We start from the raw sequence: 22,978 nt of genomic DNA, 5'->3' as shown, positions 1-22,978 counted from the left end.
CGTGATAACAGACCGCCAGGTTTGCATCTACGATATTTTATTCAGTAATCGATTCAAATTTGTAATATATATATATATATATATAAGTATATAGATCGCGCATTTCAATAATATCGTCTGTGACAGTGCCTTCACGGCATGGCATATTCACATTCTCTCCCCACTATAGTATCGCACACACACACACACTCTCTCTCTCTCTCTCTCGCTCTCTCGTCAGTTAAGGGCACATGCATAATGCAGCGAATTGGACTGCGAACAATTTTCCGCAAACAATTCGCAAACCCTGGAAACGGAACGATTTCAAGTTTGAACATTAAAAAAACCAACGAACAGAGCAAAATTTTGATGTTTAAATCTTGTTTACGTTAACGCATATGCTCTTGGGTATTAACTTAATCCTGCCAACTTTAACGAATTTCTCTAAATTTTTTATACCTGAATTTGAACGATGAGGCTTTGCCTCGTGCCAAACAAAACCAAATTATAACAACATAAATATAGATGAACGACATACGTGCGCACAATATCTTTGTAGTTGCTTGCTATGGTATTTTAAGGAATTTGCCACCCATGCACATCCGGTAGCCTGAGCGGGGCATCTCTATTTCCCTTTATCAACCAGGGGTTTGGAGTACGCTTCCGCCCAGGGCATATGTGCTATCTATTGCTGACGATGCTGACTCTTATATTTCCCGTTCCTGCCACGCTTTAGTTCTATCTTCCTGTATCACTTACATGCTAAAAAGGAAACCATTTTCTTTGTTCTCTCGCCCCTCATTCGGCCTGTGCTCACCAACTTCTGGTTGAAGATGGTCTGATTGTGTGTTGACTTCTACCCCGTTGTACCGTAAATCCCTTTTGGGGAGTCTACTCTGTCTGTGATCGTGAATAGCTGCTTGGTATATGTTACGAAATTAAAAGCAAGGGGGGAGTGTAAGATTTTGTTGAGGGCATTTGTGTGTGTGTGGTAAAACTTAAAAAAAATCTCAGTCATAACGAAGGGCGGCCAATCAATGGTCACCATTTTTCATCTCACCGAAGAAATTTGCTGCTTTTACTCTATGCTAATGATAATAAATTCTGCTACAATTTTGTTTTGGTGAAAAGGTAGTAAAATGCCTCAAAAAAAAAAAAACAAGCTAACATAAATGTTTGGAAGACCTAAGACGAAAGCTCTAGAAGAATCAAACCCCGATCTTTGTCTCTGACGAGGGACTAACATGCTATTTGAGTAAAATTATTTCCCTGTCAAGCGACTGCTACAAAGCGGGTGTATAAGGTTAATTTTCTTTTTGTTTCTACGGAAATGTGTGAATAATGTAGTAATTAATTTTCCCAAGCTCATCTCACCTCGAGAAAAACACAGTGGAAATTTCTTGGTAATGTTCGTTTCGCTACTGTGCGTTGAGATTTCTACACAAACGTTATGATTTACACCATCTTGTTGTGCACAGCAGACTGAATAGACGCTGCAAACGCTACATATCAATTATATCTTTGTTTCAAAGCACATCTCTGTTCTCGTTTCGGAAAGCGCCGCTAGTGACGGTAGTTCATTCTGTTGGTTCGCCAGTACCAGCCAGTAATTGTTGCTGTCCAGCAGACACGCCCGCAACCGACGGCGGCAACCAATTCGCTATTCCGGCAGCATTAGCGCTGGCCGTTGATGCCCCATCATTGTCGCCCCCGTTTCCAAACGGAGCTACATTTGATCGGTCACTGCTGTGGGTGTTTGATGGTGACGAACTGCCGCCGGCACCCATTAGCAAGAGACCACCGCCATGGGCTGAAGAGGAGGAGGAGGAGGATGTCGTCGTTGTAGAAGGTACACTGTTGCTGCTGCTTCCACCAGAATTATTACTCGGCTGCTTTCCGGCCGTATGTCCCCCGGCAGCGGTGTGATTATTGTTGATCGTATTGTTACTCGCACTGGCGGATATAATGCTGCTCTGCTGGCTGATGCCCATAGGGCCGTAAAAGATTAATTCCGGTATCTGACCGCCCTGCACGCCGGTCCCGTTCGTACTCTCGGACGAGCACTGGAACTGGAAGGTGACCGTACCGACGCTCACCTCGCTCATGCCTTCCTGTCCGAAGAAGCTTAGCTCGGTACCGTCCAGCACGACCGAGGCGGTATAGAAACATTCCGGCTCGATCTGTATCGGCGTTTCGAAGAACACCTGGAACGTGTTGCTCGAACCGTCCGAGAAGAACTTGGTGCTGTTTTCGGCCAGCACGCGGCCGAGCCGCTTCAGCTCAATCTTGACATCGTAATCAGCCGCCCCCGTTGACGATCCGTACAGCCCAAAGCCGACAATGAAGATGCGCTTGTCGACCGAGAACTGTATCGAATCGCATCGGCCCCGGTAGCGCCACTGGTTGCTCCGGTACGCACAGGACGCAAATCGATGGCACACTTGTGTCTTCAAGCCGGCCCGCGCCTTCACCGGGAAGGTAAGCTTTGGCTTGTTTTTGGCGGTAAAGTTGAGAAATATGTCGATTGTCTCCTGGTTGGTCAGTATGCCGAGCTGCGCGACCCGGTTGGCAAACTCCTCGAGTGTCATCGTCGGGATGCGGATCAGGTACAGGGCCTGGCCGAGCAGCTGTCGCTTGTTGGACGAGGTCGGCTCGATATCCATTTTGGTACAGGCGGCATGGGCCCAGCTGAGAGCGGCCTCGAACAGATGGATCTCCTTGCAGTTGAGCGTTTCTCGCGCGAGGATCGTTTCAAACGTTTTCAGATCGATGTCTACAAAGCCTTCCGATTTGATGGCCATTTCTGCCTATGGGGTGAGAATGGAAAATAAAAGAAGGAAAGTGTTGTGATGGACAGAACTTGGACGAAGGAAAGCGTTTGGGGGCCGGGCCATGATGAAAGTATTTTTACAAGGGGGTGGGAGGGGAGATGGTGTTGATTTCGCGCTATCAGAAGACGACCCACAGCTTCTATGTCAGGTAGGTAGTGTGATGTTAACTTCAACAATTGGAGAGGGCGGGAAGATAAGGCTTAGGTGCATTATTACCATAAAGAAAGAATCGTGGATAATACATAGGAAGAGAGTATAGTGCCACCCATCTCATTCGGCATTTGAAATACGATTTACGCAAAAATAGTTCAAGAAGATTCAACGAAACTGAAACCGAAGACACTTCCCAGCGAGCGACCGAACATAGGATAATTGAAACTGCAATATTTTTGGTTGTTTGTTACATTTTCATTCATTTTCATTAATAGTTTGCATTCTTTTCTATGAAATAAAAAAAAACCTAGCGTAAAATCTTGCCGTTACACAAACTGTTACTGAGTAGAGTATTCGTTTGACCCTTTACTAGACAAACATCAGCAACTAGAGACACAACATCGGTACACTTAGATAAATTCGAGTTTGATTTGAGTATTACTATTACACTGTTCGCGTCGACTTTCTTTTTGTGGTGTGACCTTTACGATCTACACCTACGATGTTGCCCTAGCTCAATCAACTTTTCTGCCCTAGTTGTGTTGCTTCCTTGGTCAAAATCCTTTGCCTTTCATCAGTCCCTACTCGCTGCTGTATTTGTTGCTCCTAGCTTAGCTCTAAATTGATATGTAACACCGATGGATTTTCTGATAAACGTTCGTTGTGGTTACGCTTACATACAGATATACTTTCACACACACACACACGCACCACATACACACAGGCCACAGTAGAAAACATAAACAATTCACAACCACAGAGACACATTGAGATATTGAGAGGCACAAAACCAAAATAACAAAATGATAAAACACAATAAAACCATCCGGGTCCCAAGCGCAACAATCAGATACGTCCGCGGGGTGGACTGAGAATTAAAGCCCTATCCTGAGGCTAACTATTCCTACTACATTGCATCAACATAAAGAATAATATCAATTCTAGAAACTTAAAATATTGCAGTTTCACTTATGTGTTCTAATAAGCACCTAAAGCATGTCAGGCAAAAGTACCTGTGTGGTCGATGGCATTGCGCAATGGGTATTTGTCAAATCAAGATGTTCAAGATGCAAGATTTGTTACCTTAGTCAAAATATACATAGGAGGTAGTGAATTAAAACTTTACATTTGCAAATTGAATTTCGCTTGCAAAAATGGTTTTATGAAGCTATCTTCATATGTAAACGGTGTGTCAGGTTTGTTAAGAACCTACAAATATTGACGAATCCACATCATGATGGCAAGGCAAATTTCGAGGTTTGAGCTACTTTTGTTTGTGCAAATTTCGTGTACAATTATAGTACACAACTGTAAGCAGAAATGGAAAAATACCATTGCCAATGCATTTTTGTGATCAATAGAAGTGTGCGCATCAGAGAGTGTTAAGAAAGAAGACAGGCGCAAGGTGAAAGTAATCACAAAAGTGTAAAAACAGATAAAGAATTAATTGAAGAGGGATTTTCGACGGGATGGCACGTAGTAGGAATACAGAGAATAGAAACAGCTACACATCGAGACAAAGGATTAGAATAGACACGAGCGTTAGTAGCATTACAATAACCGGCCAAGAGAAGTAAGGGAAGAAGTGGTAAAACGACTTTCCATGTGGTCATGGAAGCGATGCAATGGTTTTTCGCTATCTACGGTTTGAGGAATGTGATAGTGTTTAACATGCAACAACGGTTTTTCGTGCAGTTCTGTTATTACATCTTACAATAGAGATTCTCCCTGCATTGTTGGAATAAAGGAGAACGGCACGGAGGCTACTGTCGCTACACAACCAGCGGCAGCGCTATTATTACTGGCACTAGACATCGCCGTCGAGGCAGAGGAGCAGCCAGAACTTTCATCCTCGTCGTCTGGCGTTACCGCACCCGTCGAGCGACGGCATGCTGCTTCTTCGTCGTGATTAGTAGGCGACGAGGGCATACTGATGCTGCAGTTGCCCAGCGCAACTTTGAGGGATGCTACGGTTTGCCTATCTACGGGGCGCAATAAGCTACTGCTAGTACTATAGCTACGGGATCTACTATTATTGCTACTGATGGCGAAAGTGGTGGTGGTGGTGGTGGTGTTGTTGGTGGTGATAGTACTATCACAACATACCTGCGCATCGATCACTTCCCAGCAGCGCTGCATCAATTCCGGTTCCTCGAACAAGCGCGACTGGCTCAGCAGCAGACAGGCGTTTTTCGCCGTGAGACTAGTTTCCAGATAGTTGACGCACGCCCGGGCCAGATGTGGTACGATGTACTTTTTCGCGACGTACAGCGTTGCCAGCACGTTGTCCGCTTCGAGCTGAATCTCATCACAGTACAGATACCTGAAGCGGGATATTATTTGCGTTTTTAGTTTTTAGTTTACGGGACAAATGCATCATTTTCTATGACTGGCGCACAGAAGACTACTTACTTCAGCAGCGTCAGGAATGCACCGGGTTCCACATCCGGTACCTTAATTTCCTGCTTGTTTTCGGCCAACCCACCATAGAACATGGCGTAGAAAACGGAACTTCCCGTCGCTAGTACATACTTGTGGGCTGGAATCGTTTGCACTTGCTCTGCACGCGGATGAAAAAGAAAAGCAAAGGTAGAAAACACACACACACACAACATGTGATTAAAACAATGCTCATTCAATCTTAATAATAATCTCACACATATATTGATTACGCAACCGGAGGGAGAGAGATGCCGAGATGCGACATTTGTCTGCCTTAACTTACCGTCGGAACCGACGATGAACCGGATGTCGGCCATCAGATCGTTATTGAACATGGCGGCATTGCGTTCGCGTACGGTCGATTTGTTGGCCTGCCAGTTCGGGTCCGCCGTATCGGCTGCTGTTGTGCTAGAGATGACGCTGCATCCACCACTGCCGGGGACGCTCCCGATTCCGCCACCGTTGGCCAAACAGAACGAGGTGGAACTGAGTGCACCGGGCGATGCAATTGTTGGCGAGGATGGTCCGCTGCACGGTTGCGTCACCTGCATGTTCTCTAGCCGCACGTTCTGACCACCCGCAGCGGCGGCAGCAACACCGGCACCAGCTGCACCAGCACTGTTCTGATGGAACGGGGCCAACACATTGAACATCTCAACTGCAACGGGGCGAAACATGAAGCATGAAGCACATCATTTAGTACCGAAACCCACAGCACACACAGAAGATTGGCACACACGAAATGGGCGAGTAGGGCAAGAAGGAGGAGACGCGCAAGACGATGCAGCAATTGTATGGGGAATGGGGGAGTGAACACCAAACTCGAAACGGGGGGGGGGGGGGGGGAGACACCGTGTTTTGTCTGCGGTGCTGTTGCCCGTCTCGGTAAGGGGATGAGAATGACAAGCTCGATTCTACATCGGCCCTTTTATGCGCATTCTAGTACATCGTCATGGGGTTGATGATGACGATGACGTCACAATGCACCGCCAGCTGCGATTAGCAAAATCCAGCCGCTGCAGAAAACACGCTCAAGCAAATGGGGCATAGAAACACAAATGCACACAGAGAACACACACACTTATATACGAACAGCAAAGCTACGCGAAGCTGTCATTGTTGCGGGTCGATAGTTCTAGCGCGATGGAAGGGAAAAAGGACAGCAGCATCATCGTTCGATACATTGCCCTTTAGCTTTCTGTTCCCCGCAACTGCATCGGTGACTCATCTTTCACCATGCGAAAAGAAAAGAACAAACTCTTCAACTACCATTCCCCTTAAATGACTGCATCGGTGACTCAGCATTCGCAAAGCAACAAAGAAAGAAAGGGTTTTTTTTTAAATTTCTATTACCCTCCACGGACGATAATCTTGTCAAATAATGGTTTTTAAGCTAAATATCGAAACACCAAAGAACAGGAAAGTGAAAATCAGCTTACTGTTGTGGTACGGAAAGACGGAAAAAATTTGCTCCTCATTTCTCTTCATTGGGCGTTGCGATATTTTGGCGTACAGATTGGACATATTAGTACCAAGCTGCCGTGCTTCTTCCAGACTCGCTTCCTTTTCGAGCAATTTTCTTCGCGAGATTTTTTTTGGTCCGTTCCGCTTGCGTTTGGGGCGAGACGCGAATTAGATCTGCGTTATGATGTTGCACTTGTTGGGTCGTCGATTCACCAGCCGAATCGTTCGTGCAGGGTGGGGTATAATCCAATTTATTTCTCACACGCTCTGTGTAGCACCTCACACGGATTTGATGAATTTGTTTAGCAGTGTCGCTGCCTGATTGCGTTGCGTTGGTTTGTGAGCTCTTAAAAAACGCACAACCCCATCTTACTGGAGCACGACACGAACTTCACATCACGGACAGCCATCTTAGTTTTCCCGTTTGCTCGGGCCGATCTGTGGAAGCAGTTTCAGCACACTCCTACGACAGCGAAGGTGCGCGTCGACGCGTTTGTTGAAGAGAGAAGCGCGCGCTCAACTGAGAGAGCGGGAGCGTATAAAAATGTAGCAACGTTCGAGTGTGTGCGTGCAAAGGGCATTGTTTACATCACTTGTCATGTAGGGTTCTGCGATATTTTACGGTCCATTTTGAAGTTATTTTTTTGTTTTGTAAAAAACACATCAACTTCAGGGGAAAACACTTGTAAAAGGTAACATTTTCACTTCGAATTTCCCATGTAACTGTAAACAGTACAGCGAACGTACAATGGTGTAAGTGCGTTTTCTCCGAATCACCCTCTCTAGTCCTGTGCAGTTGGACAACACCAACACATTACCAACGGCATATGTCAAACGAAAAAGAGAGAGAGAGAGAAGGGAGATGTACTTTGTTTGTAGCTCCCTTTTATGCCTACGCAGCGAGCCCCATGCAAAGAAGTGTGAGTGCGCATGCGTGCCTGATGTTGTTGTTGGTGTGTGCGTGTGGTGTTGGTGTTTTGTTTTGATTATCTTTCGTAGCGGTTTACAGTGCGACCTGCTGGTTCTCTGCCCTGCCGCACCATTTTATTGCCGTTAATCATAAAATCAACCGCAAACTTCACTATTCAACATCGCATTATTGCAATATATGCGAAACTTTGTTGGTATAGAGATTGGAAAAAAGCTCTCTGCTTTGTCCATGAATATTGCTCTGAGTTGGGCAGTCACCATGCGGTCGACGGCGTAAAAACTTGTTTGGCTGCTTAACCACCCAAAAATGCACAGTTCGATAAAATGATAGAAAAAAAGAAGATTCGCCCCGAAACTGGAACGCAACCTTGACCTTTTGGGGCCGAGGCGACAACACTAGTTTGCACTCGGTATGAATAATGGATGGCCCCCGGGGATGGTACGTTCAATGTCGCTCGATTTAAAATATGCACCGAACGAACCGTTCCACACACGTGCTTCGGGTAAGCGCAACGGATACACTAAAGCAAAACAATTAATCAATGAACCGATGGGTAACCAGGGTGCTTGTAAAAAGACGATTGCTCGCTGATGATTCATGTGTTAAAGGTAAACAGCATACATATTTGACAAACTTTCTCAGACGACAGACACACGCCACACAAAGGGACATGCAATCGAAAGGGAAAATTTATCCAATTGAATTGTTGAAACAATGTATAAGCTCAGCATACAATTTAAAATCTTTGGTTCCACTTTAACGTTTGGCTCAAATAAAAAAGTAATAATAAAATGATTTGATTGCTGATGCAATGATCGTGCAACGTCATTGGGATAATAGCTCTATCGATCTGCTTGATAAAATTACTCTTTCCCAATTACGACGCACAACTCATAGAAACACACACACACATAATTGACACACCTTTCCCTCCCTCCATCCCCTTGCTCGGGAAAATTATGATAAAAAAGAAAATAGGCCACTTACTCGGAATTCCTCGTTCGCAGTTCTCCATCAGGTCGGCCAGCATTAAATTCTCAAAGTTTCGCTCGCCGTACTCGACCAGCGGATGGTATCGATTGACGAAGCCACGGGCGGCCGCCCGGCGTATCCTGCGCCGCTGCCGTACGACACGTCGAACCTCGCCCTCCGCTCCACCTTCCTGCACCACCTCGTCGTACTCCTCCTCGCCGTACTCTGCCTCGTCGTCGTCCTCGTCGTCGTTGTGGCCCGTCTTGACGCCGAGCCCTTGCAGCAGTATTTTAGCGCCCGAGTCCACCTTCTTGAAGTTGTCGACCAGATCGCAATGGCTGAGCGTTGCGTACCAGGCGGTGGAGTAGCCGACGATCCAGTGCAGCACCTGCCGACCGATGTGATCGACTAGAGACTCGTCCTGCAGTCCTATGTCTACCATTCCTATGTCCACCATGGTGCGCACTGCGGGTCCTCACACTTGCACCGACACACACACGCGCGCGCGCTCGCCCGCGGCCCTTCACTCAAAACCCCAACACGATCACGACACGAGCTATATCGCGGCTGCCGCGCTTTGTTCTAACACATGCACAGTGCGCATGGGATGTTAATTTGCAACCAATTTTGCGCGACCGTGTGCATCACAGATCTGAGGGAGCGCGCTGAGAACACTTGTGGAACACACTGCAATTCACGACACACAAGATGATGATTGGTTATTACCATTACCGGATTAGCATTGTTTTGTATTGTTTTTTTTTGTTGCGACTTTGGCTTACTTAAAAGCTCCTTGACACAGAGAGAGAGTGAGAGGGAATATTCCAAGCGTACGGATGGTACGGGCACACGCATCAATTCAAACACCCATAAAAGTATGATGCAAATGGTTCTGTGTTGGTCAGCGATGGGTGCGCGCGCGGATGTGCGCTTATCGCTCGAGTAAAAGCAACAACAACAACAAAAACAGCAAATGCACAGCTGCCCTGCCTGCCTGTAGTAGTAGTGGCAGTCGTTTGAACACAGTGTTATAATCTGGACGACAATGGCACTGCACTATCACGCTTGTTTCATGTGAACGATGAAGTTCCGACTTTTTCCCACTTTTGGTCTTACCGCCGTTTTCAAACCCTGAAGGCACTGTACGTTAGCATCACCCTGGCACACAGTGTTGTGCTAATGGGCAAAGTGTGACAAAGGCACTGTTTAAGACTGTTGTTTAGAACTGAAACGATAGCAAAAGAAGAAGAAAACAAGATTAAATTAATATTCCGATTTCTATGAAGGCTTGCGCGTGGTCACTGCAACAAAATAGATAAACAAACCAAACACACACACATACACCAGTATAAACACGTGAATGTGACCTCCCCCCAGCTCAATATCGTAGCCAACAGGTACCAAAAAACACCTGTACGGGGTTGCACGGTAGCACTTTACTTAATCAAACCAGCAAAACAATAACAAATGCATTGTCCTCCCTGCGCTGCTGCAACCCGCCACCCGCTGCATGTTTATCCTTAGCGACGCCGACTTGGACACGACGACGACTGCTGCTGCCTGCTTGCCCGCTACTATTGCATTCGTTTCGCTCCGGTGGAATCGTTAACCCGCGCTCTCTCTCTCTCTCTCACACCAACCCCACGTTTTGTCGCCCCATCCACGGCCAGAACCAAAGCTAAATTTGCAAGCTGACAATGAATAAGTAATGGCATTGTGAATGAGGGAACACATCCACACACACACACACACAGACGAGTGATATGGGTGAGGTGCTGAGCAAAGGGAAGCAATTGTGTGTCAGCCGCAATATAGAACCGCTAATGGAGCTCAATTTGACCTGGTTATAATGTCCAGCGCACTGTGTCCGCTTGAGCGGGAGAGCGGGCGAGAAGGGGATGCGGTGGGGTGCGCTCGGTGGCAGCGGAGTCCTGTGGCGTTTGTTTGTGAGGGTTCACAGAGACGGTAGGAAAAGCAACTGTCACGGCTAAACGATTGCTTATAATCAATTGGTACACATGCTGTTGTTGTTGTTGACGATGATGGCTGTGGTGCACTTTGGCGGTATTTATGACGGAGAAAGCAGTCCAGTTCAATGCCCATCTACCACCACACACGCACTTTGTTGGATCGGTTCTCAAAGGTGCGAGCCAACACACTATAATTCGATCCATACTGGGTGTCCAGTTAAGCGTCGTTGAAAGGCACACAAGACGCGCGGCGACACGATGCCGATTGGGGGTTAAAATTCTACCACGAAAAGCGTGTCTTGGCTCAATGCGCACAGAGTGGAGCAGAAATGGAATGGCGCGGGGTTGAATTCCAGTGTCCCAATGCCGTCGTGTCCTACCTTGGCTCTTCCAGCAGCGATAAGTTGACCTCTGCCCGGCTGAGATATGGTCGGTGCGCATTAAAACCGTACGCCCCAGTGCGCAGCGGAAGATAAGACGGTTACGATACGGGTTCGGTCATATTTGGTCTCCGTTGGTGGTTTGTACACTTCGCGATTGTCCGTTGGTTTACATCGCTAAGTTCTAATGTGCAGTGGGCGCTCGCTTCTCCGGGCGGGGATTTGTTGTCCCTAAGCTTAATTCTCACTTATCTCTTATCGGTTGCTTTTCCATTGTGGGTTTGCATTCTGTTTGCGATTGTGGTAATGATTGAACGTATGCTTCTACATGAACAACTAACTAAAAATGGTGTACGAGCGATTCGTGAGTATAAATTTGGTAGCATATTTTTGTGGTATCATTAGCATCCGCATTGATTGATGGTTGATCGCTTTGTTTTATATGTTTCGTCGTTTTACTTGAATTGCTTTTTGAATCTTGAAACATTTGTAATTAACAAAAAACCCTTCGCTTTAAAATAACATTTAGTTTTGAAGAGTTTGCCTTTCGACATAAAAAATGTGTGGGAAAGAGTAAACAAGAGACAAACTAAAAAAATATTAAAAACCATTGCAAATCTTGAGTTTTGTGCAGAAGTAATACTTAAGTGACTAATTTGCTTTGGTCGATCTCGTGGTACCCAGTCGTCAACTCGCTCGACTTGCCTGCCAACCTGTCCGTTATGGGTTTAATATGCTCTGTATGGACCGTGTCCAGTTACCCCCATACCGTAGGACTGACTATTTTTCTTCTTATTCTTCTTTTTTGAGTGACGACATACGCGCGGGCAAGTTGGCCTATACAGATATTCCCCGATATACGCTATTAATGCGGATCGGAGGCAATAGTGTATCTCGAATATTAGCGTAAGTCGAATTTCGAGATTTTCAGTCAAATTTTAGCTAATTTTCGAATAATTTTGCTTGAATTTTGGTAGGTTTTAGGCAATAAATTAGTTGATCTGAATTTAATTGAAGATTATAATTTTATACCTTTTAAAATGGTTTTTAAAATTCGACCAAAAGGGATTTTATTTTGCATTTGACATTCGATGTGTTAAATTAATACAATTTGCTCGAAGAATAGTAAAAATTAGAAAATAGCGTATTGCGAAATCGTGTATGTCGAATATGGCGTATATGGGAGAATACCTGTACAGGCTTTGCTAACGGGGAGACGGACAATACGAGGCTTGAACCCACGACTGGGCATGTTGTTAAGTCGGGCGAGTTAACGACTGTACCTCGTCGCAGTTCCCGGTCACTGACTATCCTACTGTGGGTAATTAATAAGACAATGATAACCAGGCTCGTTAGTGATACAGGCAGGAAGGCCTTGACCGATTACGGTTGTTGCGTCGAAGAAGGGAGAAGTAGGAACGTTCCTGCAAGTTTGCAATTTTACCCAAATTAGTATGAATATTAAATATAAATTTGTTTTCCCTGTACAGTTTTCAACACTTAAACAAAATGCACAATGTTTTGCTACAAAATTCAAATAGTACACAAACAAATTATTGAAAGCAACTTTATGTGTTTTGCACTATGTGTAATTGCATCGCTGTGAAGTATGATGACTTTTCGTTTTGTTCATAAATTATGATACGAGAAACTACAATTCTCCTTCATCTGTGGATTTGGCAATTCATCGAACACATGTACGTTCAATCAATACCGATATTCTCACAGAAACGTGTTTTGAAACGAGAACGTTTCAGGAAACGGAGACATTTTTCAAAAAGATGTGTTTGATGCAGAAATTGATCGTATCTACGGAGGCATACAAGAAGCATGTGTTGTAATACTTTTTACATGTCGCAATGCATAGTAATTACTTCAAAGTCAACCGCCCGGAAGAACAACATTCGATCGGAGATAGAAGCGAATAGGAGTGTTGTCGTTCATCTTCACCAAAGTTCACGGCCGTACATCATATCCATCCCAGCTCTGTACATGGTTTCCAAGTGTGTGTGTGTGTGTGTGGTTGCGATGCAAGTATGTTTACTTTACACATCGCTTCCTACTTCCGGCAGCGGGTAGCAACATCTAGACGGCCACACCGTATCTTCCAGAAGGTATTGCAACCGCCAACTCCGAGAGCAAACCGGTCCCTTTTCGAGTGCGGTAGTAAAAACCAGTGCGCGCAGTCTGTTGCAAGATTAATCGCCATACGTTTTACGCGGTCGATTTAATGCGCCGCCGCACCAGTGTGTGTCCCGTACTACTAAACTAGTGTGTTTGCGGGTATGTGTTTGATACGGGCGCCCATGGCTTTGGGGAAGAAAGAGACAATCGACCAACTAACTTGCATTAATATGCTCGACAAGCTGGCTGGCTGGCTGGCTGGGTCGGCGGCACAGATTATGCAACCGGTTGTTACTCCAGCTGGCGACAATTGCACCGAGTGTGTATGGACATTGTGCAATTTCTCTAATATTCCAGCACGTTCGGGCGCGTGCGAGCTTTCCAAGATGATGCTCAAACCTACTTTACGGATCAAACTCCGCACTAACCCCCGTTGCGGTTCAGACAAACGCGTTAACTTCGTGGAGATGTCGTTGGGACAAAATTCCCTCCCTCGTCGATCCTCCGGCTAGGGATCCTGCTTCCCATTTGATCGTCCCCAAACTGGCCAGCCTTTGCAATCGAAAGTGTAGAGTGAGGAAGAGACAAAGGGGAAATGCGGCAAGCGATTGTTTAACCCACGATGACACTCGATGATGGAAGCACCGAGCATCGGTTGCCTCCTTACCTACCGACACTGCAGCGACGCAATGTTGCAGCACGACGTGCAGCACGTAAAAACCGTTAAATGTTATGAAAATATGTGTGCTTTGCGTACGCATCACCAAACAGTAGGGTTTGGGTATCAGTCGGGGAAAGGCGTTGGGTGGTAGGTACGCGCAAGTAGTAGGCGTGGTAGTAGGCGATCACGCAAAAGGGATCGTTAGTTGATCGTCGACGTGGTGTGTACGTGAATCGTTCAGGGTAGGGGGTAAGGGATGTAATTGAGTTGCATGCGCAGCACGGAAATCGATTGCATAAGACTGGGTTGGTTGGTTGCGCTCCCAGGCTAAGGCGTAATCCGACTATGCGTCAATGGGAAGTTGATGCTCCATTTAGAATCCAGGAACGCATTCCTATGCTGGCTTTGAAAAAGCACCAGAAAATGAAAGCATTGAAGGGGTTTTTGATCAAACTGCTTCTGGTTATTTTTGGACGAAAAGCGTTTTATTGCTTAATAAGTATAGGCATGGAATTGTTCAGTTCGATGAAGAAATCTCCTCGATTGCATATGTTCTCGCTCACTCACTCTCTGGTCTAAAAAGTACCACTTAATTTTAACTATTTTTGAGGAGGCTTTTTTTCTGGTGAAATGCCGAAAGCACGTGGGCAACAAGTTGTCATGCATGCTGCAACTTCAACCAATGCCAAATCGCTTACCATCAATCATCGCACTGTATGTGCGTGTGTGTGTGTGTGTTTGTGCGTGTGTCCACATACTTTTGTTTCGGGGTGATTTTGTTTGGGAATGCTTTCTAGCATCGATTAAGTGCGCCACCAGTCAGTCAACAACCTCACCGACCGGCCTACTGACGATCAGCTGAGAAGAGACAAGAGAATGTGTGCAACCGTTACACTACACTCGCGAAGGAGTTTCAACGAGGGGGTGGGGGCCTCCAGCCAAATGTTATTTTAAATCTGCCCAAAAAAATGAATGGCGATCGTCGTCGTGTTGTCCCGTGTTGCTGCTGTTGCTGCTGCTGCTGCTGCTGACCTTTATCGCTCACTGATGGTTGACTTTGACATGACGGTTCGGCTCGTGGCAAGGTTAAAAGACGTGTCCGTCAGCCAGCGCGAGCGAGATCAGCAGCAGCAGCAGCAGCAGCGCTCGACATTCCTCCATCTCCCAAGGCCATCGGAGTGGACCGGGTAAGGCGTGTGGCTACGCAGCCACAGTAGAAGTTGAAAATTATGTTATGAAAAAATAAATAAAAATAATATGACCGTGTTGTGTTCGGATGGCCGAGAGTATACAGTTTATATTTACACCGAACACGTAATAAACAATACACAATACTTTATTACACGATCAGCCCTTGTGTTCCCGACGGTGTCCCACGAGCGTCTGGCGCTCTCTCGTCTGCTAACCGCTCATCAGTCACTCAGTGGCTGCATACGTCCTTAACGCCGAATGTAGGGAGCCTTCCACTTCGTGACCACAACATCTCCCCCTTTTTAATAGCGTAGGTACGGATCGAACCGACGTGGAGCTCTTCTAGACCGAGAAGAGCGACGTGGTGAACGTTGATGCTGAGGAATGGATCGATGTGGGGGAAGAGATGGCGGCTCAGTTGGAGTCGCCACTGGCGGTGCATGTTGTGTTGGATAAACATCTGGGAGCACTGATGGTGTAACGGGTATGCTCCAGGAATCCAATAATACATCCAACGGTAATGGATTGAAACGTTCCGTCATGGGACCCTGGCTGTTTAATGGTCCACGCCTTTTCAGTTGATTAATGTGTCTAATGACGCTGCGATGACCAGTCAGTACCTCGTAGGTAACATTTCCACGTTTCCGAATCACTCTTCCTGGAACCCAATGCCAATTGTTCCTACTATACGCCTTAGCATAGACAAGGTCATCACGCTCGAACGATCTTTCATTCCCTTCTCTAAAATCATGTTGAATTTTCCTTGGGGGACGGAGTAAATCAAAACACGTTCGTATAGGTCGTCCAAACATAACTTCAGCAGGTGTTTTGTTTTGCTCTAACTGAGGGTTTGGCGTGGTTCGATATGTCTGTAGGAATAGGTCCAGTGCTTCCTGCAGCGGTGCTCCTCCTACTCTTATCTTGGTTAACGAGCGCTTAAACGTATCTACGAATCTTTCTGCCTGCCCGTTTGATTGCGGATGAAACGGGGCAGACGTAATGTGATGCACACCATTACTCAAACAGAACTCTGAAAACTCACCGCTGGTGAATTGTGTGCCATTGTCGCTCACCAGTGTCGTGGGCATACCGAAACGCGCGAACAACCCTCTCAAGATGCTAACGGTTATGCGGGCTGTGATACTAGCCGTCCGGATGATCTCTGGCCACTTAGTATGCGCATCGACTACTACCAAAAAATAGTCTCCATCTATTGGGCCCGCGTAGTCCACATGGACACGCTCCCATGGCGTTGTTGTCTTCGGCCACGGCAAAGGATCAGCATGAGCAGGAGATTTTGCTGCCAGAGCACATGAATGGCAATTACTGACGAGATCGATGATGTCTTCATTTAACGACGGCCAAAACACATAGCTACGCGCAATCGCCTTCATGCGCTGGATACCAGGATGTCCTCGATGAAGCTGGGACAGACATTGCTTGCGTAGTTTCTCTGGTATTAACACTCTCTCTCCGACCAAAATACATCCTTCCACCGTTGAATAGTCTTCCTTCCTGCTGTGATAACGAGATGAATCTGCGCCAAGGGCAATGTTACGTGGCCACCCGTTTTTTATGTAGTAATGCAACTTCCTTGCTATAGGATCACGATTCGTTTCTCGAGCGACCTCTCTAAAACTCAAGGGAAACGTAACTAAAGCGCTTGTTGCAATAGACTTTACATCCATCTCTAGTGCAACAGAAGCGATTACACAATCCTCATCCGGTTTATCATGCTTGTTAATTAGCCTGGAGAGTACATCGGCATTTCCGAATGATTCGGTGCGTACATATTCAATGCCGAAATCGTATGACAATAGCGTGAGCGCAAAACGCTGCAAGCGGTTGGCAGTGTAGACTGGGATCCCTTTTTTCGACCCAAAGATCCGCAGTAGTGGACGATGATCTGTCTGAAGCTGGAAACGCCTTCCAAATATCATCTTGTGGAATTTCGTTACCGCGAAGATGATTGCCAGTCCTTCACGATCTATTTGGCTATATCCTTCTTCCGTTTTTGTAAGTGCTCTAGAGGCGTGTTGAACCACACGTATGGTACCATTGGGAAACATGTGGCTAATAGTGGCACCAATACCTATTGATGATGCATCTGCCGATACTATTATTTTATGCCTTGGATCATAATGCGTTAACAACAAGTTCGATGATAGCAAGGATTTAAATCTTTCAAACGCTCTTTTACAATCGGCGGTCCATCGAAATTGTGCATTTGTCTTCAATAAGTTATCCAGTGGATATCGCAACTCTCGCATGTTTGGGACAAATCTGGCATAATAATTTATGGCTCCTAGAAAGGATCGGACGCCGCTCACATCTGTTGGTTCTGGAAGCCTTTTTATGACATCGATCTTCGCTGGATCGGGGCGCAATCCGTGGGTGTCGATGATGTAACCCAAATATCTTAGTTGCTGAACCTTAAAAGCGCATTTTTCCGATCGAATGCTGAATCCATACTCTTGAATTCTTTTCAAAACTGCCATTAAATTTGCTTCATGCTCTTGTTCAGTGGCTCCTCCGACAATGATGTCGTCCATGTAACATGACACTCCTTTTACACCAGCCAGCATTGTGTCGATAAGCTGCTGGAACGCTGCTGGAGCAATCTTAATACCAGGCGGCAATCTATTGTAGGTGAATAAACCTCGATGCGTATTGATGGTGAGTAAAGATCGGTAGGCAGGGTCGATTTCTACCTGTAAGAAAGCATCGGATAGATCAATTTTGCTAAATATTTTGCATTGCGATAGTCTAGCGAAGATATCTTCAGGTAATGGTAAAGGATACTCATGTTGCTGCAACGCGTCATTTAGTCCAGTTGAGTAGTCCCCGCAAAGCCGAATGCTGCCGTTTGCCTTGCGGACGACGACGATAGGTGCTGCCCATTCAGAGTAATCCGTTGGAGATATTATGCTCATCTGCTCTAGTCGATCGAGTTCCTTGTCGACTAACTCCTGTACTGCATAAGCTACCGGTCGCTTTGGGCAAAATACTGGACGAACGTTTTCCTTCAGCTGCAGTTTTACACTAGCCTTTGTGCACAGACCCATGCCGTTGAAGACCTCTTGAAATCTCCGCTCAACCGTCTTAGAGTAATCCTCAGATGAGATATGCCTACAAAAAGCATCCATGGGGGTAGAACCAAGTGCGAACAGGTCTATTAAGTCTGTTCCGAGCAATAGTATGTCTGCCTGTGCTACTCTTAAAGAAGCCACATGAGTTACGCTTCCGATGGTAACATTCGCTTCAAACTCTCCTAACAGAAAGAGTCCGCTTCCTGATGCTGTTCTTGCGCTAACTGTTCGTTTTAGTTCAGGCTTTCCAAGACGTTGCCATACGTTTCGATTAATGATCGTTATATCAGATCCTGTGTCGAACTGCAATCGAGTGCTTACATTATTTATAAAAATATTGATATATTTTCGCCTTTGCTGAACATTCGTTGTATTCACCGAAACCACTCGTGATGAAAACTTGTTTCTGTATGTTGGACTATCTGAATAACGTTTCGGTTTTGGACAGTAACCGTCTCTATGACCCTTTTTCTTACAGACACGACACACATTCGACTTAAAAGGACAATCACGCGCCCAATGATTTTTTCCACAAAGCCAGCAATTTCTTCCAGGTAGGGTTTGAGGACGCTTATATTCGTGCTTTCTGCTCTGGAAATTTTGGCGCTCAGAAAACTTTGGTTCGTCAGTTTTCTTTTGCACAGCGAAAACTTGTTCGGTTGCTGCTTTCTCGATCATAGCACTGTCTTTTTTTAAGTTCAAAATACGCTGGCAGTCTGCTGTTAAACTTTCCAGTGTTGTGTCGTTTCGGTCGTCGATCTTTCCAAGTAGACGTGTTCGAATCTCGACGTCTTCTTCGTCCCGCAGTCCGCATACGTATATCAGACACTTGAATTGTTCCTCAGTTAATTTTCCAATTTCAAAATCTACACAGGCTCGATTCACACGACAAGAATATGCCAGATAATCTTCGCTACGTCGTTTCATTAGGTTCAAGCATTTATAACGCCTATGCAACAATGACTCTTTCACTCCGACCACTGTTGTGTTCGGATGGCCGAGAGTATACAATTTATATTTACACCGAATAACGATGACAGCTTTTTTATCGTTTCGCTGAACGAAAAATCACGACAACTCTTTGGCAATATGAAATTGGCATATCTTTCATATTCTGCTGCGCCCAGTTTTCTTATGAGGAGCCGCACTTTTGCGCTATCATCCAACCTTGAAGCATCTCGTTCAAACAAATCCTCATATCGAGCAAACCACGAAGCAAAGGTCATTTTTGCTTCCTCCTCGTAGTGGAACTCCTTTATGTGGTGCGATAAAGAATCGAGTATTTGCTCTGCAAAAGGTGCGGAAGTTAATACATTTTCTGGGGGCTTGGCAATTGCCGAATTATTTTGCATTAATGTGAGTTGGCTTATCTGTTTCTGCATTAAAATGATCAGTTGCATTATTTGCTCCGATGACGCTGCTTGGTGCGATGACGTTGCTTGGTGCGATGACGCTGCTTGGTGCGATGACGCTGCTTGGTGCGATGACCCTTCAACAAAATTCTGCGATGGCGCTGGATTCTGGTATGCTGAGGGCATTGCACTTTGTAGATTTGGTGGCACTGCTACTAATGATGGCTGTTGCGGCTGCTGCGGCATACTTGCTGCACCGGGAACGCTGTACCAATTTTGCGATGCTCGACGCTGCTCTTCCGATGGGGGCTGATCTCCTGGGCTGTTCATTCTTCTCCGCTTCCGTAACGAAGGAATTGTTGCAGTACGCACAGAACACCCGATAAAACAAATTAAATACGACCCGAGACACGGTACGATCACGCGACGCACATACACACGCGCGACGCTAGCACGAGAGTTATAGCAATGACTGACACACGCATAACATGTAAACTTTACTCGAAAAACTCCCAAAAGTCTATTTTGTTTTCCTCGTCGCCACTGTTGTGTTCGGATGGCCGAGAGTATACAGTTTATATTTACACCGAACACGTAATAAACAATACACAATACTTTATTACACGATCAGCCCTTGTGTTCCCGACGGTGTCCCACGAGCGTCTGGCGCTCTCTCGTCTGCTAACCGCTCATCAGTCACTCAGTGGCTGCATACGTCCTTAACGCCGAATGTAGGGAGCCTTCCACTTCGTGACCACAACAGACCGTAAAGTGTGTGTTGCCGCGGCCGCTGCAGTAAAAGAAAAGAAGGTGGATAGGCGAAAGAGAGCGATGAGAAAACACACATCTACGAATTGCTCGCTGACGCCTGAAGGACAAGATCTGAGGTTTTTTCCTTCTACACTTTGGCCTATGCATGACGTTGGGAGGACAGACATCACGGGGGGCACTACTGAATACAGAAGGAAAAAAAAACGCTCGCAATGTAGATACCACCTGAAGGACGGTTACGCTCCCCTTGGGGACAACCCTCCCGCTTCACGCAAGGGAGAATATTGCCGAATTTGGGATGGTATCGCATTTTTTTGAGCAGTTCTGGGGCAAAAATACCGTTTTGTCAACGCCGCTGGCCCGATTCGCTTTTCGTGTGCCTGTTGGCGAGAGAGGAAGAACGTACAGGCGGGTTCGTCGCTTGTTGAAGTTCTTTGTTTGGCGTGCGTGCAGACAGTCGCAAACCAGGCGAACGATGAGATGTTCTTGTAATCCAACACCGTATAAAAGGAGTAGCCAAGCATGGTTTCGGAAACTGTGTCATTCTAAAACACACACACACACACACACACACGCGCGCGCGCACATACAACTATATTTAAAGATGAGTAAAAGTAGTGGTTAATGAAACCAGTTTTTGCCCTTCGTTTGTTCAATGTACGTAAAGTCAGCCATGTGTGACTACGGCGAGAAGACCGGCACTACTGTCTCATAATTTGCGTCGCAGAGCGTTACCATGGACTGAAAACCGATTTCTCCTTAGCACCATTCCGTTGTCGATTAATAAGTGTGACAGACACGATTTCCTTTCGATTAGCGCAAGTAAAAACAGCCAACGCGGAGTAGTACAACGAGGCCATGGCGCGGTGCAAGACAACAGGGGGAGTTCTAGAACTCGTTCACCATTCGCCCCGGACAGCAGAACCATCTCGAAGAATGTCCCCGTTTGCCGGGTTAATTGTCGCCAGCTGAGAACGGCTGCCCTCGTCACTGTGATGGTCAGTCACCACCAGCTACTGACACAGTTTGTCAACCGTCGTGGAGCAACGAACCTAATGCCGCCACATACAGAGGCATAGGGCGAGAAGGGTTTAGTGTCGCTCGATGTTTCGACGATGTGTCGTGAGGTTTCAATAAACTTGCTTCGTTAAAAAATCCACACCTTTGCCCAAAGCAGTAGAAGTTGCAATAGATTCCTTAGATCGGAGTGCTCCTCATCAAGTTGTTTAGTGTTCGATTGTGTTCAAGCAATGTGCAAACACAAAACCGGTCGCTATATCCGTTTTTTTGATAACACGGTGCTTCACTAAACCTAGAATTTTATCCACCAACCAACCCACCGACTATCCCAGCTTTTATTTACGAGCTAAGCGCCAAGTTGAGCGGCCGAAGTTGGTAAGAAAGCTGTGGCGCGCTGCGCGTTTTGGCAATGCCCCTATCCATTTCACGGTCAGCTGCTTGTATTTTTCGTAGCAGCAGGTTTTTGATCTTCGCTCGCATTTTTGCCGTACAAACCATCTGGCTCTGGTGTGTCGCAGTTTTGAAGGTCTTTGGCGCCCACAGCTCTCAGGGCCTTGCACACACACACACACACACATGGGTCTGCGAATGTGTTGGAGCGTTTTATGTGATTCATCACGTCGTTGGGGAAGGTTTTTCTTCCGTTTTTATTTATGTAAAAATTCGTCAAAATAAAATCAAGCATTGCGAAAAAGGTGCGTTTAATGATGATTGTGTAATGTAACGCTCCGCAACATCACTTGCAACATAGTTCGCGCATATTGACGCTCACTTCACCACTGTAGGATGGTTTTTGTTTTTCTTCCATATTTCCAGTACGAGTTTACACAGAGCAAGTATTTTACTCACAGATCGTTCTAAAATCGGCCACTTTTATTTACACGAACGTTCTTTTACACACACCAACACACCTCTTGCGCGCTTGATGGCGAGGCAGCACCATCCCACACGTTCGCTTCCCTTCGATACTGAAATCAAACTGAGCAGTCGCCGCTTCGAACGTTGCTGCTGGTGCTGCTGCTGCTGCTGCTGGCAACGATTAGCAACGCAGCAGCCACTGGCCGGTGCTTTCCCCGTTGGCGTGTTTTTGCATCCCCTACCCAAAACAAACAACAACAGCCGCCGTACACACGCGCACATGTACAACTTGTGGAAGTGGTGGGGGGGGGGAGGAGCTCTCCACCATCTGCTACCTTTTAATGCTCCCCGCGCCGGGGAGTGTTGTTGTTGTTGGGAGGATTGTTTTGGCGTGGCGATCGGTTTTCGGCGATCATGCAGACGCGCGGGGCCAATTTTTCCATTCTGTTATGATGATGGCACGAGAAAGAGAGACGGAAAAGATGATGGCACTGCATTTGCACATAGTGTTGCAACAAGATTGCATTAAATTGCACAGCCTTTAGATGCTCTTTTCCCCCCTCCTGTACGCTCTTTTCTGTTGAATGTTTATTTCTGCATGGGAAGGCGAAAGTATGGCCAGAACGGAGGAGACGGTTCACGATCTGCAAAAGGTACGATCGCTATGGATGTTTGTCACCGTTCTTCAGCGCGCACGCTCTCGACCGTGTTGGAGGTGGTGCGCCGGTTATGTTCGATTATCGTTTCCGTTGCAGCACGACCGTGTCTCCGGTGCGGTTTAACTCGGATG

General features: G+C 46.2%; 3 protein-coding genes across 10 annotated transcripts in view; 1 reads left to right on the top strand and 2 right to left on the bottom strand.

Moving 5' to 3' along the window:
- Nucleotides 1-22,978, top strand: part of LOC121589116 (transcription factor IIIB 90 kDa subunit) — a 28,167-nt gene that overhangs the window by 1,312 nt on the left and 3,877 nt on the right. The window lies entirely within an intron of this gene.
- Nucleotides 344-22,335, bottom strand: LOC121589115 (BTB/POZ domain-containing protein 6-B). 7 transcript variants are annotated; one of them, XM_041907770.1, is made up of 6 exons: nt 22,242-22,335; nt 8,788-9,997; nt 5,689-6,063; nt 5,376-5,523; nt 5,070-5,286; nt 344-2,786 (listed from the first exon to the last, which is right to left on the bottom strand). In XM_041907770.1, exons 2-6 carry the CDS (start codon nt 9,227-9,229, stop codon nt 1,557-1,559), a joined length of 2,412 nt encoding a protein of 803 aa, XP_041763704.1. In that variant the 5' UTR covers nt 9,230-9,997; nt 22,242-22,335; the 3' UTR covers nt 344-1,556. The 7 variants fall into 7 exon arrangements, with proteins under 7 accessions (XP_041763704.1, XP_041763701.1, XP_041763706.1 ...); XM_041907767.1 differs by having other exon boundaries at nt 22,180-22,328; XM_041907772.1 differs by lacking the exon at nt 22,242-22,335 and adding an exon at nt 11,123-11,251.
- LOC121589114 (uncharacterized protein K02A2.6-like) lies at nt 15,223-19,114 on the bottom strand. The gene has a single exon (XM_041907766.1). The coding sequence runs from the start codon at nt 19,112-19,114 to the stop codon at nt 15,401-15,403; it is 3,714 nt and encodes a 1,237-aa protein (XP_041763700.1). The 3' UTR covers nt 15,223-15,400.

The sequence above is a fragment of the Anopheles merus genome, chromosome 2R (assembly GCF_017562075.2).
Source record: "Anopheles merus strain MAF chromosome 2R, AmerM5.1, whole genome shotgun sequence".
Lineage (NCBI taxonomy): Eukaryota > Metazoa > Arthropoda > Insecta > Diptera > Culicidae > Anopheles > Anopheles merus.
This window is presented reverse-complemented; position numbering and strand designations above follow the sequence as displayed.

Excerpts from the sequence above, each read along its gene's own strand:
- LOC121589115 (XM_041907770.1), bottom strand. The coding sequence starts at position 9,229 with ATGGTGGACATAGGAATGGTAGACATAGGACTGCAGGACGAGTCTCTA. Across the intron at positions 5,287-5,375 it reads GCATTCCTGACGCTGCTGAA|GTATCTGTACTGTGATGAGA; the intron begins GTAAGTAGTCTT and ends ATCCCGCTTCAG. Across the intron at positions 2,787-5,069 it reads GGGAAGTGATCGATGCGCAG|GCAGAAATGGCCATCAAATC; the intron begins GTATGTTGTGAT and ends CTCACCCCATAG.
- LOC121589114 (XM_041907766.1), bottom strand. The coding sequence starts at position 19,114 with ATGAAACGACGTAGCGAAGATTATCTGGCATATTCTTGTCGTGTGAAT.